At 34.3% G+C, this 14,866-nt stretch overlaps 1 protein-coding gene across 1 annotated transcript; it reads left to right on the top strand.

Moving 5' to 3' along the window:
• The first annotated feature begins 394 nt into the window (after window positions 1-394).
• On the top strand, window positions 395-13,355 carry LOC128155741 (14 kDa phosphohistidine phosphatase-like). The gene is made up of 3 exons (XM_052817584.1): window positions 395-792; window positions 10,890-11,014; window positions 11,867-13,355. Exons 1-3 carry the CDS (start codon window positions 606-608, stop codon window positions 11,957-11,959), a joined length of 405 nt encoding a protein of 134 aa, XP_052673544.1. The 5' UTR covers window positions 395-605; the 3' UTR covers window positions 11,960-13,355.
• Window positions 13,356-14,866: the final 1,511 nt, after the last annotated feature.

Genomic DNA, 14,866 nt, shown 5'->3' with positions numbered 1-14,866 from the left:
TTTAAAAATATATTTGTGTTGTGTTTGAAATATCAAATTTTACAAATGAGTTGTCAAAAAACTGTTTCAATGTATGTCAAAAAAAAGTTGAATCAACTTTAATCACTGTAAATTTCTTCCAAATCTTACAAAAAATAATACCAGAAAACTGTTTTAAAATAAGTCTTATTTTCAATTAAATATATCTGGAAAAAGAAATAAATGACATACTTTTGGCACGCGAGTGTAGGTCCCTTTCGTGTAGGCCAGAGGTCAGCCATTTCGTGATGATGTGTTATTCCACCTTAAACTTGTATAGCCTTATACACGCAATATGTTTATGTCGTTTATTGGCTTCCGTAGAAGACGTTGTACGGAATTCCCTTTGCGTCGGCTAAGCCAATCAAAATTAAGAGAGCGGCAGGAAAACACCTGTCTTACGTACAGCTCACATACTACAACGACACGCTGCCGAAAGTGAGTTCACTAACTCTGGAGAGCTCTTGAAGAATTGCCGAACATTCACCGTGTTTTCGCTTAAAGGAGGACATTAACAATCCGAGTGATTCTGTGTACATTCTAATATTTCCATCTTATTTTGACACTTTTCTCACCTGTCCGTCCAAATGTCTGTTGCTGCAACTGCAATAGCTTCACCCGAAGCTTACAAGAATGCCAAGCTTATGACGATACCTGATGTCGACATAGACAAGAGTGGAAAATTCAAATATGTGTTGATCAAGGTGCACGACCCCTCTGGGGATCGGGTATTTAAGCACATAGTGAGAGGGTACGCCAGATGCGACTACCACGGTAAGTAAAGGCCTTCTTGTTACCGTTAGAGATGTGTACTGAGATAATTGGGAATGGCGTGCACAATGTAGAGATTACTTCAGAGAAAATGAGGAACCATGCACAGATCTACAAGAGGTTATAAATTTCTCAGCCACCAGAGTAGTCAAAAATGTGTACTTTTTTCAAAGTGTGTGCATGGGATGCTGTAAATTAAGAATCTGGACCAGTGTTGAAAACCAGTATAATATATATAACGTTAGGACCTATTATCATAATAGACAATGTAGCTTTAGGCTTTTTTTGCAAACATTATTGAAAATTCTTTGTCAAAATTCTGTTGCATGTTTAGGTATGTGAACATTATAGAAATGCACCTCGTATAGAATATGAGTTGCAGGATTTTATAGATTTTCTTGCAATTATTTTGAATTGATGAGTTATTGATCTGTTCAATAACGAAGGCAGCCAAAATGCCTCTTTACCATTTAGATTTGAATACTGTGATGACCCAGGCATGCATTTTATACACTTAGGCCAGGGGACATAGAACTGATGAATCTATTTAATGCCAGGTTAAAACCTAAATGTCAAATGTAATAGCTGGTACTTTTACTTAAGAATAGTTTCCAAATAATTATACAAGGAAAAATTCTGAATTGGAATCTAAATTTACCAATTATTTACTTACCTCCCAACCAATTCATGAAGCAGCTACTATATGAGTGGGGGTAAATAGCAGCATTGCATTCCTTTCTTTCCATTTACTACATAAATTATGATATAGAGATTCAAGAAATTTGGCAGCCTTATGTGAAACTTTATAAATGTATATCCTAGCACTTCTTCACCTTTGGAAAATGTACAAATAAAAATACATAGATCTACAACAGTTGTGATAAGTGTAATAAATTTTCAACTTTTTGGACTGTCAGCAGCAAGTTTTCCCCCCTCTGACTATTCCTGTGCTTGTCTGTTCCCTATTGAGAGCTCACTTCTAACTTCAAAGATGAATCTTCTTGCCCTCTCACAGAAAAGTAAGGTTCTATTTAGCAAACCCTTCCTCACTCATTCAAGAGGATTATCAATCATCAATAACTACATTTGTCACTGAAGCCAAAAAGAAAGAAAATTGAGTCATTTGGAGCTGAATCATGGCAAGTTATCCTTACAAAATGAAAAGGAAATGCTTATAAATGTGAAAGAGTGGATGTATAGATAAATTTAGTTGTAAAAATTGACATCTTGAAAGCTTACAAAATAGAATCGGCTTGTAATTATTATTACAATTTTCATCTTCGTCGCTGATATATGTACGGAGGATCACGCACAGACAATTAACAGTTGCAGCACTGCAGAGCATTTAACCCTGCAGACTGAAGTGAATAATATTCCCCTGTATTATTATGATTGAAGAGATGTTTTACACAACGAAGATAAAGAATTTTGCAAAAATCAGGGAGGAGATGCAGAGTCTGTCTTCTTTCACCCATCCCTTTCTCTCTCTGCTACAAAATCTTTGCCACCACAGAAATATGTTCAGAATCTCTCTCTCTCTCTCTCTCTCTCTCCCCAACCAAAAAACCTCCCCTACACATAGGCATCTGTTGGAGGTGAATCACATACTGCACCCTGCCTCTAGTCGTAATGTTAGGTCATGTAGGGATAGCAATATTGCATAACGGCATTGTTGGAATCCGGTATAAAAGTTTCTGTGTTTCTTGAAAATCCTTCTTTTATCTTTTACCATGTACATGTATGTGGTTAACCATCGAGTCACACGCACACACATGTCCATGTATCTTGTGTAATATTGTTCTAAAAATATATGGCAGTGTTTTGTGTTGCAACATATCTTAGGAACCACACTATTTGATAAAAAAAAATGATAATGGTGAAGATTGAGATTAATTGCTTCCTTGAAGAGAAAGTAAGGGGGGCATAAAACAGGTTTTGCTATATGCAAAAAACCTTCAAACTTTAGGAAAGGAGGAGGATCTTTGGTTTATTGAATTACCATTACCTGTACATACATTTACTGATTTAATGTTTATCCGTTTCAGACACAATACTAAGTGTACAATTCTTATAATATAATTTGTTACTAAGTGTACAATTCTTATAACATAATTTGTGTTGTGCATACAAATCAAGGGGCAATAAGTTTTTAATATGCATATAACCTCATACAAAAATACAGAAAAACATATTGACCCTATATCATGTGTGTTGAAATTCACCTTCGTTATTGGTGTTCCAACAGACAGGTAATTGTAAACAGTAGACCTCTGTTCCCTCCTGTGAGGTGGATGCAGCACAAGATAAATAGAATTGTACTGTGTCTGTCATTACATATGTTTGGCTTGTAGCAGTAAGTCGTTTGTCGGTTCGAGTAAGTCTTGTTTCCATGTACCAGAGTACACGGCAGCCTCAATGAAAATGCTGCACACGCAGAAATTTTATTGGTGCACGCTGATGTACAGAGAGAGGGGCTCAGAGATAACGTGGAGAAGACTCCCGTACAGGATTTATATAAGTATAAAGACGTACGGGGGCACTTTCCCCAAGATAATACAGAAGACGTGTACAGAAGTAAATTCCTGAACGGAGTGGCAGGCTAAGATGGTGTGTACATCCTGAGAACAACAGGTTCAGCTGAAGTGTAAAGAGATTTATCAAAGAAATTCAGGAGTAGGAAAGGCTAGGGGGGCTACATGTTGTCAGAGTATCTCGTAGCGAAATGATCAAGTTTTTATTCAGAATCTTTCGAAATCTTGAAGCATCCGCATTGATTGCAATCCAAAGGAAAAACCCTTCCAGATGAACTTAATTGCCAATATCTTTTTGAGTGAACTAGAATCCCGGAGGAGACCATTGATTACCCACTAGTTTATTGTCCTGGTGAAAGATTAACACATGTACTAGGATTTTCAATTTCAATATTATCTCCATTATGGCTTATATTCAATTTTTTTTTATTTGAAATGCGGAGATTGTATGATACAATGTATAAGATGCATCCAAGACCGACCAACTGGATGGTCGGCATTATGTTGTTATATTACGAGAACAGATTTTGATTATTAAATGAGTCTAGAAGATTATTGATGATGTTTTTGCTTAAGATTTCAAAACGAGTGTGACAATTGAATTTGGTTGACATAGAACTGTTCAAAATTATAGCTGTTTAGTTCTTTGACATGACCATATATAATATAATAACTATTAACTAGACAGGGATCAGCATTCAGCCTTTTGTACAAGCAGACTCTGAGATTTGAGTGATATTTGGTTTAGGCTGTCTTAAGAAATCATTCAGGCAGTCTGAGACTCAACCTTTTCTCCTCGAAGTTGTGAGTGACAAGATATAGACTGTCTATACAAGCTGATTTTTCATCAACAGATGCTCTAACTAGATATTTGATATGGTATAGACATTCTGTTTAAAATCCGAGATGTTTTGGTTTTTGACATGAATGATTGTAGAATCTAGATACTGGTTGATCATTTTTAGGCATTCTAAGATATGTGACTGTCATCATTAGATGTTGTGATGCAAGGTTTGTCTGGTATGGGACAGACAGTCTCGGTATATATCTGTCTATAGAGAGTTCATCTTTGGGTGGGTTTTTTTATTCATTGCTTGGAAGATATGACATTTTCTATTATTTTTTGCCATATTTAAATCTTATCAAACCAAGATTTGCATATATTTGTCTGAAATATATCATTTACGAATTCCTAAAAAAAAAAAAACCAATAAAGATTAGTATTCTCATATTGCCTGGAAAATGACACTTTTCTTTTCAGTTGCCTACAAATTAATTTTCAATAAAGTATCTCAATATTCCTCATGGAAGGTGTCATGTCCTTAAATATTTTTTAAATTACAGCATATATGTCTCTGGCACAAATGATTAAGTTTCTGTAGATGTCAATTCATTCATGTACAGTTTTAGCCCTAAGAAAAAATAACTCGTCTCCCTTACCACCCACTTGGTCATGTTGCATTGTGACATGCATTATGAAAGCCTTTTTCCCCATTATTTTGTAAGAAAACATTAATGAATCAATTAAGCCATTCATTTGTCTTGTTCCTCACTGTACAGTATATCTGACAAGATGGCAGGAGATGCTGCCCTCATTAGTATGGGGGTGTGCAGTTGCTATCACTGTTTGCTAAGAGGCTATCTCTTGACTAGATTAAAACCTGGAACACCGGCCTGGCCTCTGACTGCATAGAAATGCATTGTGGGAACTCTATAAATTGTAAGAATACCACATTCCTCAGCATGTATATTGGCACAAGACTCTGTTCATTAAGGTGGCAGGCAGTAATTACACGTATACATTATCATGTAATATATCTGTTGCTTTCTCCATATTTCCATAATGATCTTTGGCCATCTGTTATCTATATTCAAGTAGCTTTTGAATTTACTATGCCTGCAACTTTTTGGATATTAATCCAGATTTTCTTGTAATAAAAGTTAATATCGACAGGTACTGGTATTTGTTTGCTTTCAATATATTGTGGGGTTTTATCCCTATTATTTATTGCAGACTCAATAATTGCACAAGAATTGGGTAATGTAGGGGCACTAACTTCTCTAAAGAAAGTTATAAACTCTGCCAGCTCATGTTCACCCAATAGAATGCAAGACATATCATTAGTACATGTAATACATATCCCACAGTGGTGCAGGCTAAAATGTGATCCATCAGGAGTGTCTTTAGGGTTGTTTTTTTTTTTACTCCTTTATACATTATCGGCAATGCTTTGGGAATTCCAGAATCCTTTTGTCAAGGTCACCCATCAAATTATGTGGGGGAAAAAAATTCCTTTTTTTAATATTATCTCCTGTTTAATCTTATGAAGATAAAATTTGGTTCTTCAGTTTGATAAAGTATTCAGTTTGCTGTAAGTATAATGCTGAATCAACAAATATTTGAATATCAATTCAAAAGATAATTTTACATTAAAGAACACATCACTAGTAAATGAATTGATGGCAGATGATGGCGTATAGACCAAGTTTGTTGAACTTGGTTATAGATAAGTTGACCTGTTGATTTGTAGGATGGTTGACCTGTTGATAGGTAGGATGGTTGACCTGTTGATAGGTAGGATGGTTGACCTGTTGATAGGTAGGATGGTTGACTTGTTGATAGGTAGGATGGTTGACCTGTTGATAGGTAGGATGGTTGACCTGTTGATTTGTAGGATGGTTGACCTGTTGATAGGTAGGATGGTTGACTTGTTGATAGGTAGGATAATTAACCTGTTGATTTGTAGGATGGTTGACCTGTTGATTTGTAGGATGGTTGACCTGTTAATAGGTAGGATGGTTGACTTGTTGATAGGTAGGATAGTTGGTTTCACCATTATGTGTAGAATGGTTGACTTATTATGTGTAGATTGGTTGACCTGTTGATAGGTAGATTGGTTGACTTGTTGATAGGAAGGATGATTTACTTGTTATGTGTAGAATGGTAGGCCTATTGATACGAAGGATGGTTGACCTGTTAATGTGTAGATTGGTTGACTTGTTGATGGGTAGATTTGTTAACTTGTTGATGGGTAGAATGTTTGACATTATGATGGGGAGAAGGGTTGACTTGTTACTTGTAGAATGGTTGACCTATTGATAGGTATGATGGTTAACCTGTTTATGTGTAGATTAATTGACTTGTTGATGGGTAGATTTGTTAACTTGTTAATGGGTAGATTGGTTGACATTATGATGGGGAGAATTGTTGATGGGTAGATAAGGGGAATGGTAGACTGGCAAATAGTTAGAGTGGTTGGGGTTTTTTATGGGTAAAATAGCTGTTACATCGATTAGAAAAATAGAGTACTCAGTACCTGCATAAAATGATTGACATCCTAATTTTTAAATTAGTTGACTTACCATTGTTGACTAGTATGTTTATTACTGGGTAGGAGCTAGAAAAATTGATTTGATGTTAAAAGTACTAACACTCGATACCAAGGTTAGCATAGATAGGAAACGGCCAATTAGTATAGAAGCTAAACTTATTGATGGGTATGCTGTTGACAGATACACATGAAAGTAGATAAGTCAATTTTAACATTTTGATGATCCATTATAGTAAGAATATATTGTCTTCCTTACTTAAAATACAACATACCGGTAGTTGTAAGATATTTAGCATCAATATTGTGGTTTATTTGCCATCAAGGTATTGTTTCCCTGGTTATTCAAATATGTAGGAAGCCAGTTGCCATGTTACTCTGTGTTCAGTGCTTCTGTACTATTGGAGTACCTTATGACAGATTCTATACAGATCAGGCTGTAATAGAGGTGTATGTTGACTATTAACAAAAGTCAGTTGTGTCAATATGTTCTTTGTAATAAGAATTTCTCAATGACATAACATACATACCTGTACCAGCATCACATGGCTAGTTGGATATTAAGTCATCTGTTAATAGTATATTTCTTTAATGAATAAATGTCGTAGAAAATTACTATTTAGCTATAGTACAACTGTGTAGGATTCAGCAGATTCGGAAAAGAGACTGAAATTGGAATCTTTCATCGTGTTCAAGAAAGTGCAACCTGAGATTTCATGACATTTCAAACATTTTATAGATGGACTTTGGTTCTTAAATATTTCATGAGGTTGTTTCTTTGTACAAAGTGGATTGGTGTCTGGATTTTCCATGTGATGTCTTACGACTGAGTGTACCGGTACATATCTGTTTTGAGTCAAGATCTACTGGTGATGATAAGAAACATATCTATGAATTAGATAAAGTTGTTATTTTGTTTATCAAAATATATACTATCTTTCATATGCTTATGTTAAACGTTAATTTATTATAGATAGAGGTATGATATGAACTTGTGTAGGCAGGTTTGAGAATCTAACTTAGCATGGTATAATGCTGTTATATAGCACAATATCAGACTGTTAGTGATTGCTGATTTTTTTTTAAAGTATTTGGTGATATATGGGGCAGGTTTTAAGCTGAAAGCTATATATTTACTTGCAGAAATATAATAGTTATACAATGAGGGTAAATATCTTAGCAGCTCACTCCCCCCAGCAACCTTTGATTTTACAGAACTTTTTGAACATGAATAGGAGAGCTAAGTACAGATGGCTCAATATGTTTTTTCTGCAATTGATGAATTTTCACACATGTGCTTGAACTCCTAAAACAGTTTCTTTGACTGGAAGAAGGGTATAAGAATTGACTTGTTGGTAATTGATGAGGCTAAGGAATGGGGGAAAAGTCAAACTTGGGATAGTACAGGATTTATCAATGAAATGCCACTTAAATATGCAGAGATCTCGAACAGACTGTAAGGAGTTTTTTAACAAGACTGACTGGCAGACGCACCTGTTGGGGTTCTTCTAAGGAGTTCCCCATAAGTAAAATATCTGTTGTTCAAACACAGTTAACAACTGTAAAACTACACACAGCTATTCAGACGAAGGGCATATGACTAAAATTTTAGAGAATGTAATTTGTGTCAAATTTTGTTCGGAATTGGTCGCTATGATTTGACAGTAATAGACACTTGGCTGGACATTGTTATCCATTTTCTGAATCAATAGAAAATTAGTGTTTGCCAGTAGAGGGAAAATGAGATAGATACATCCAAGTGATCAGCAGGATTTGTTAAAACCTTTGGGATCCAGAATCTAAAATGTTCACTAGTGAATTGAGAGTCTTCTGTGGGGATAGGCTCTACTTTCCGTGAACAATTTATTGGTGTTTTATAGTATTTGCAAAGAACTTCATTAACTGAGGGGTAAATTCTATAACCCTCTCTAACACATTCAAAATGATTTTCCCTTGCATCTAGTTTATTGCAATCAGTTTATCAGCAGAGAATCAATTTCATTCATTCTTTTTTCTTTTTTTTTTTGGATACACTGAAAGCATTTGGCCAAAGATAAGGGAGAGTGATCAACCTCTGTATCTTTGGCTTTTTTTCTGCCAAATATTGTGGATGTAAGCTGGAAATTAATTAAATTTAGAGAAAATGTGTGAGCTGCAGTGGGGACCAGTTGTGTTTTGGTGGAGCTGTTTTAAGTTTTTATTGTATCTGCACATGACTATCACATTCCTGGATGGTATACGCTGTGTTCTAGGTCAAAAGATGCCTCCATTGTTATCTACCCCTGCAGAGCATACAGTCCTGTCGGGTCTGTATCCCAGGAAAAAAAATGTCAAAAATTGGAGTAAGCTCGCATCAGAATCCTATGTTTATTGTCTGCATTCAATTAGCCGTATCTACTGACACTAGCTTATTGATAAAGGCAGGAAATTATTGAGTGCACAGTATTTTTATTTCCCCACCTATGAATCTTCTGGCCATGAAACTTAATAAAACAAAAATTTACACCAAATTTTAAGGTTGTTGGTTAGAAGAATAATCATGTTATTGTGTCTTGGGTCAAGGCTCCTTGATAATTCTATTAATGAGGACTTTGTTCCAAATCTATTTTTATACCTGATGTTAATTGAACATGCACACAGTCTTAATTGGGTACGTGTTTTTTCAAAGCATACAACCATGAATCAAGAGAAAATCTTGTTTATATAATTTTTATAAATCAATCAATTCATGTTGAGCCTGCAAGTTTTTAATCAAGGGAAATTGACGACCACGCAGTTTGTGACTTTACATGTAAAATCATCAAAGTTTCCTATCATATAATTTCATTAATGGATGTAACAATCATTTTTTTTAAAATGAAAATATTATGTTAAACCAGTTATTTTGATGTGGATCACGATCTGATGAATGCATTCAGCTACACAATTCGTAAATGCTTTCTTTGGTATGTGAGTATGTAGCAAACACTGCAGAAAAAATAAAAGTTTGCAATGATGGCTAACTTTGTCTCTATAGCCAATATGAACCACCAAAGAAAGCTTATGATGTTTATACAAGGTACCAGTACTTACATCAATTCTGAATTTATCTTAAATTATCCACATAAAAAGAGCAAAGTACTGTGGAATCATTAGAATTCAAGGTGGCTCAATTTTCGTGGCATTCGTGGGTAGTTTTCACCCATGAATTTACATCCTCCACAAAAAATTATAAAAGATTTAGTTTTCCTTCTTAAACTGAAAACCGAACCATCCACGAAATTACATCCCCTCAAATAAGCAAAAATCAATCATGAAGTAATCTATGCACTGTTAATATCAATTAAAAGTATCAAATAAGACACCGTTTTATTACGTTCACATTTTACAAGAATTATTGTACATGTAATAGTATATTTGAATAAACTACAGTTATTTCCTAATGAACTGATTTATGCTAAATGATAGGATTGAGGCAGGTTTAAAAAGGTTAAAGGTATTTCAATACTGTAAACGTATTTAATTTGGCTGTGTATTGAGCTTTTGGCGGAATAGGCTTCCGCTAAATCAAGCACATCGCTAAATGCCATGCATATCTGTACAAGAATAGTCACATTCAGGAATACGCCAATTCAAATTCACGCAAATATCTTCAAAAACTAATTTCGCCAAATATGATATGTTTACAGTATGCGGACAAATTGATTTGTGATTCAGCTTTTTTGTTGGCTACACGAGGTTGATTAAATTTCTTAAAAAGGAAAGGAGAAATACTCAGGAGATGTAAATATATATTATTATGTATGTTTTTAATACCAGTAAATCAATGAAAATATTTTATGTTTGGGAAAAATAGATCCATTTCAATAAGAGCTTGGACTTTGGGTAGTTGTGTCAAACAGCAATGTGACGTAGGCCTGTCTATTTCCTTGCTGGCCACTAAGCCATGGCTCTTTGAAATCAACAAGATTCGTCTGGCTTTTGAGCTAATACTACGCAATCGGTGCATATTTTGCTTAAAACTGCTTCATTTTTAACTTGTTTTGACACAAGAAATAGATAGCTAAATCAAACCGAAAGTCCAAGGTCCTGTTAAAATGGTTCTACATGGTGTTACATGTACCAACATAATGTAAATTCTTAAAATTTAGTCATGTCAAAAAAATAAATGATATTACAGAGGACTATGAGTATTATTAATAAATATATTAATTACTTGAGAAGGAAATATGACATTTTGGTGTTGTTTTTTTTGTTTTAGCTGATGTTTACGATGAAGTATGTCCAGACATCGAGGGTAAGGGTCTAGACTGTGAGTGTGTTGGAGGGGGTCGGATAGAACACGACCCAGTTAAGAAGAAACTGCAGATCTATGGCTACTCTCAGGCAAGTCACCATTGTGTGCAATTGTATTTGTGTAGGTTTATTACATGTAATGTGCAATACATACATGTACCGTTCTGACAAAGACCATGTGATTTTAAAAATTGTTTGTGCACCCTGTTCCAATTCAGCTAGTGTATAAACCTTGGGTCAATGGTTAGACTTTTTTTCTGTGAAAGTTGCACAAAAAAATTAAATTGAATAAAAGATCTGTATCAACAACAACAAACTCACGCAGATTGTAAAAAAATAAATATTGAGTTTGTTACATGTACTTTTTGTATACTAGTCAGCAGAGGGCAGATTAAAGGTGGCTTAAGCTACTCATTTGTAGCTACCCGTCTGATCACATGCTGTTTGTCATCGGTCTGTTTATATATTTCTTTTCAAACTTTTCACATTTTACCATTCATCTATAGAATGACAAAGCTGAGAAAACCGAACCTGTTCGAAAATATTCTGAGGTTAAGAGAAATCAAAATTGCATATTCAAACCATTTTAAAAGAGAGATAGTTTTAAAAAACATTTTCTATGAAAGTTATTAAATTTGGCTTAGCATATGCTCATTAGCAGAAGTCTAGCAGCTTGTTTAAATAATTTAGGGGGGTTTTCGGGGATGGGGTAGGGTAGGGTTGAGGGACACTGCCAGCAGCTTTTTGATAATTAGAATTTTTTTCTGTAAGAAAACATTTTGATGTGAGAATTACATGTGAATGCTGTTTTCGCTTGACGTTAATATAACATTTATGTGCTACACATGTGCCTGTGAATGTGATTTTTTAAAAATTATAGAAAAATATTTGCCTTTCTGTCTACGTTGCTATGAGTGATGATTGATCGTTTGTTTTTTGTAGGGATTTGGTCAGGCTGACCATGCTATTACTGCAGCAATACTGAGCAGAAAATACAAATATGAAAATATCACATTCTCCAATGAAGGATACTAGCAAAGGGCACAATTAGGATAAAATGACAATTTTAATGGAAATATTAAGCAGATTTGATTTTTTTGTCAGCTGGTCTGAAAAATTCCATTGAAATGGAGGGATGATCAAATCACTATTGTTTCCTACATGAGATGAATTTGCTCTTCTCTCCTAATTTTGTTTTCAAGAAGTAACTCTTGTGTACTATACATTTTTAGGCTATGTTTCTGTTGATTTGATAGTATTTAATGTGTGAAACTTTGAATCTAGATATTTTGTTTAATGTTTTTCCATATATTTGTTGTATGTTGACTTTCACATCATTTTGCTGTATGCTTTGTTATTTTAATTTGTGAGATTTTTATGTCACATACTGACCCCGATATAGTAAAACTTGCAGTAAAAATTGTTAAATTTTGATTTGTTAAAAATGATACCATTATCATTTTATTTTTTATTATTTATTAATGGAAAACTGTTTGGAATTGGTTCTTTTTCTGCATTACTCCTCTAATATTGTGTATAATAAGTACCATCCAGGAACTTTATGATAATTAAGTTTACCATTCAAATACTCGTTAACTTTGTGTGTGATTTTGTGAGCTGCTTGTTTTGCAGGTAAATCCTCATTCTAAGTTCTGTTTTAATGTGTTTAGTTGATGTTTAAGTTTTGGTTTTTGTTCTGCCACTGTTTTTCATGTATTATGTTTTTTCCAGTCATAGTGATCTAATTTGCATCAATCCTTGTGGACTTTAGGTCCACTTCTTGGTTTTTTGCCATTGATGCTTAGAAACAAAATGTCAGGATCTATTTCATCAATCGTTCACAGGGTTCAAAACAAGCAAGGTTAATTTTTTTTCTTTGAAATCTCATATCGGCTTTCTGTCACTGACCATACCTCACCCTAATTAAATTGTATAAAATGGATTTCAGCATCCATCATTTACGACGGAACCTCATTCATACTTTGCACCCTGTTCACTTCTGAATTGATTAAAGCCGTCAAAAGGTACTTGCCGATTATTGAATTATATTGGAACGATTAAGGTACCACACAGTGAAGAGAGGCAATCATAGTTCATCTAGATCATCCCATTGTTTGACATTATTCATTCTTTGATTGTCGGTTGCATGTTTTTAAGTCATGTTGTATTCACCATCTTGTATGAGATATTTGTTTCAAATCAGCATAAAAAATTCAGTTCAAGGTGGAACAAATATGTGTGGGTTTTTTTTTCTCTGTAATCACATTATTTATCAATTGTAATCCATATTATTGAAAATAAATCATAGAATACAAGAGTACTATTCTAAGAATATAATTTTTTGGCTTTACTAAAGACATTAGAAAGATGTTGATGCTTTTGTAAATTTAGCTGCTGTGATTCAAAAATAAAGAGGGAAATTCCTATTAAATATGTGTTGTCTTTATAAATTAAACCAAGCATTTTGACCTTGGCATTTGAATCGCTCTAGTTTTGGCTACAGGGCATCAGAAAGAAATGGTCAATCCAAGATGACACCAAAAAGGGATGGAACTCTTAACACAAAAACCATAATGCAATTCATTCTAGTTTAATGCTGTCAATGTTAATATGAATGTTTTAAATTACTGCTTCACCAGTGTTATCTTTGGATGACTGTTTTATATGAAATTGTTGATAAATACATATTGTCCATTATCCACAATGGTCCAATTTTCCAATAGTTAGAGGATATTAAGGGGGAAAGGTTGGTGGTCCATTAGCATTGCTATTATCTTGATTATTGTGTCTGTTAATATGAGAGAGAGAAATCAGCAGCACATGAAAATTCTCCCCAACAAAGGTTAAAAGTGCATCCATAACATCACTTATTGGTGCCAAAATATGTACAAGCTCTTTGAACGAGGAGAGGGCCTGTAGTATGTCATCTATTCCAAGATATTGATAATTTGGGAAATAAATGTAAATGTGTCTCAAAATGTTAATCAAATACGCATTGCCTGTAGGTATCAAGGACGAAAGTATACCTAAGGAATATCTGTAGGCAAATTCATTCTACCAAACTTTGCATTCATTGCATTTTGGAATAGGTGGGCATACTGGTTTTCATTTCATGTGTTATCTATGTTTACAGTGTATACAATATATGTGCAAGGCTAATTGTTTTCAGAGCAATTATTTTGCTGGAAGTTTTTTGCAAAATCTCTTGCATATAATTACCAGTAAATCTGTTCAAAAGACATGACTTATTTCTACTGAGAATAAAGTAGACTGTAAATGACCTTCAGAAACCCCTTCACTATAGTCACACGTATTAGGTCCCTAAATGCCAATTTTATTCTTAAGTGCTCGATATAATCTCGTCAGACATCTATACAGAAAATGGACATGAGTATTGTACACACCCCGGACCACTACTGCAGCTATGGTCTGTCTTGTCTGGTCTATACAGAGATCATGTGATGACAACAGAAATCAATTATCTCAATTTGTATCATAATTGCCCAGTTATGCATCAGTCCAATTCTTACTTGCAGTAGTCATTTAAGGTAGATCTCCATGAAGTGCTGACCATTAGTCATCATCTAAAGTTTCCAAATTATGTACATCTTTTTATGATGGTTGAAAACACTGATTTGATGAAAAATTGTGGTGAGCTGATCTTAAGTACCATAATATATACACAATACATGAGAACCCAGTGTTTTAGGACAGGATCTTGATTTTGCCTTATACCAAGTAAGAGAGACAACTAGAAAGTTCCAATTAAGGCACCGAGAATCGAGGCATCTTTCCATATTAATAGCATAAACACATCCTACCTTAGATTTTACTGCTCTTGAATAGTTGGCGTTTTGTTATTTTTGTTCTTTTTATTTATTTTTTTTTTTTTTTTGCTTTTTGCTCGATTGCCTCTATATCAATAAATGTACATTCTATACC

This window comes from Crassostrea angulata, chromosome 7 (genome assembly GCF_025612915.1).
Source record: "Crassostrea angulata isolate pt1a10 chromosome 7, ASM2561291v2, whole genome shotgun sequence".
Taxonomy (NCBI): Eukaryota; Metazoa; Mollusca; class Bivalvia; order Ostreida; family Ostreidae; genus Magallana; species Magallana angulata.
This window is presented reverse-complemented; position numbering and strand designations above follow the sequence as displayed.

Bases quoted from the DNA above. Each gene is read 5' to 3' on its own strand.
- LOC128155741 (XM_052817584.1), top strand. From the start codon at position 606: ATGTCTGTTGCTGCAACTGCAATAGCTTCACCCGAAGCTTACAAGAAT. The intron at 793-10,889 runs GTAAGTAAAGGC...TTTTTGTTTTAG, and splicing joins CGCCAGATGCGACTACCACG to CTGATGTTTACGATGAAGTA. The intron at 11,015-11,866 runs GCAAGTCACCAT...TGTTTTTTGTAG, and splicing joins AGATCTATGGCTACTCTCAG to GGATTTGGTCAGGCTGACCA.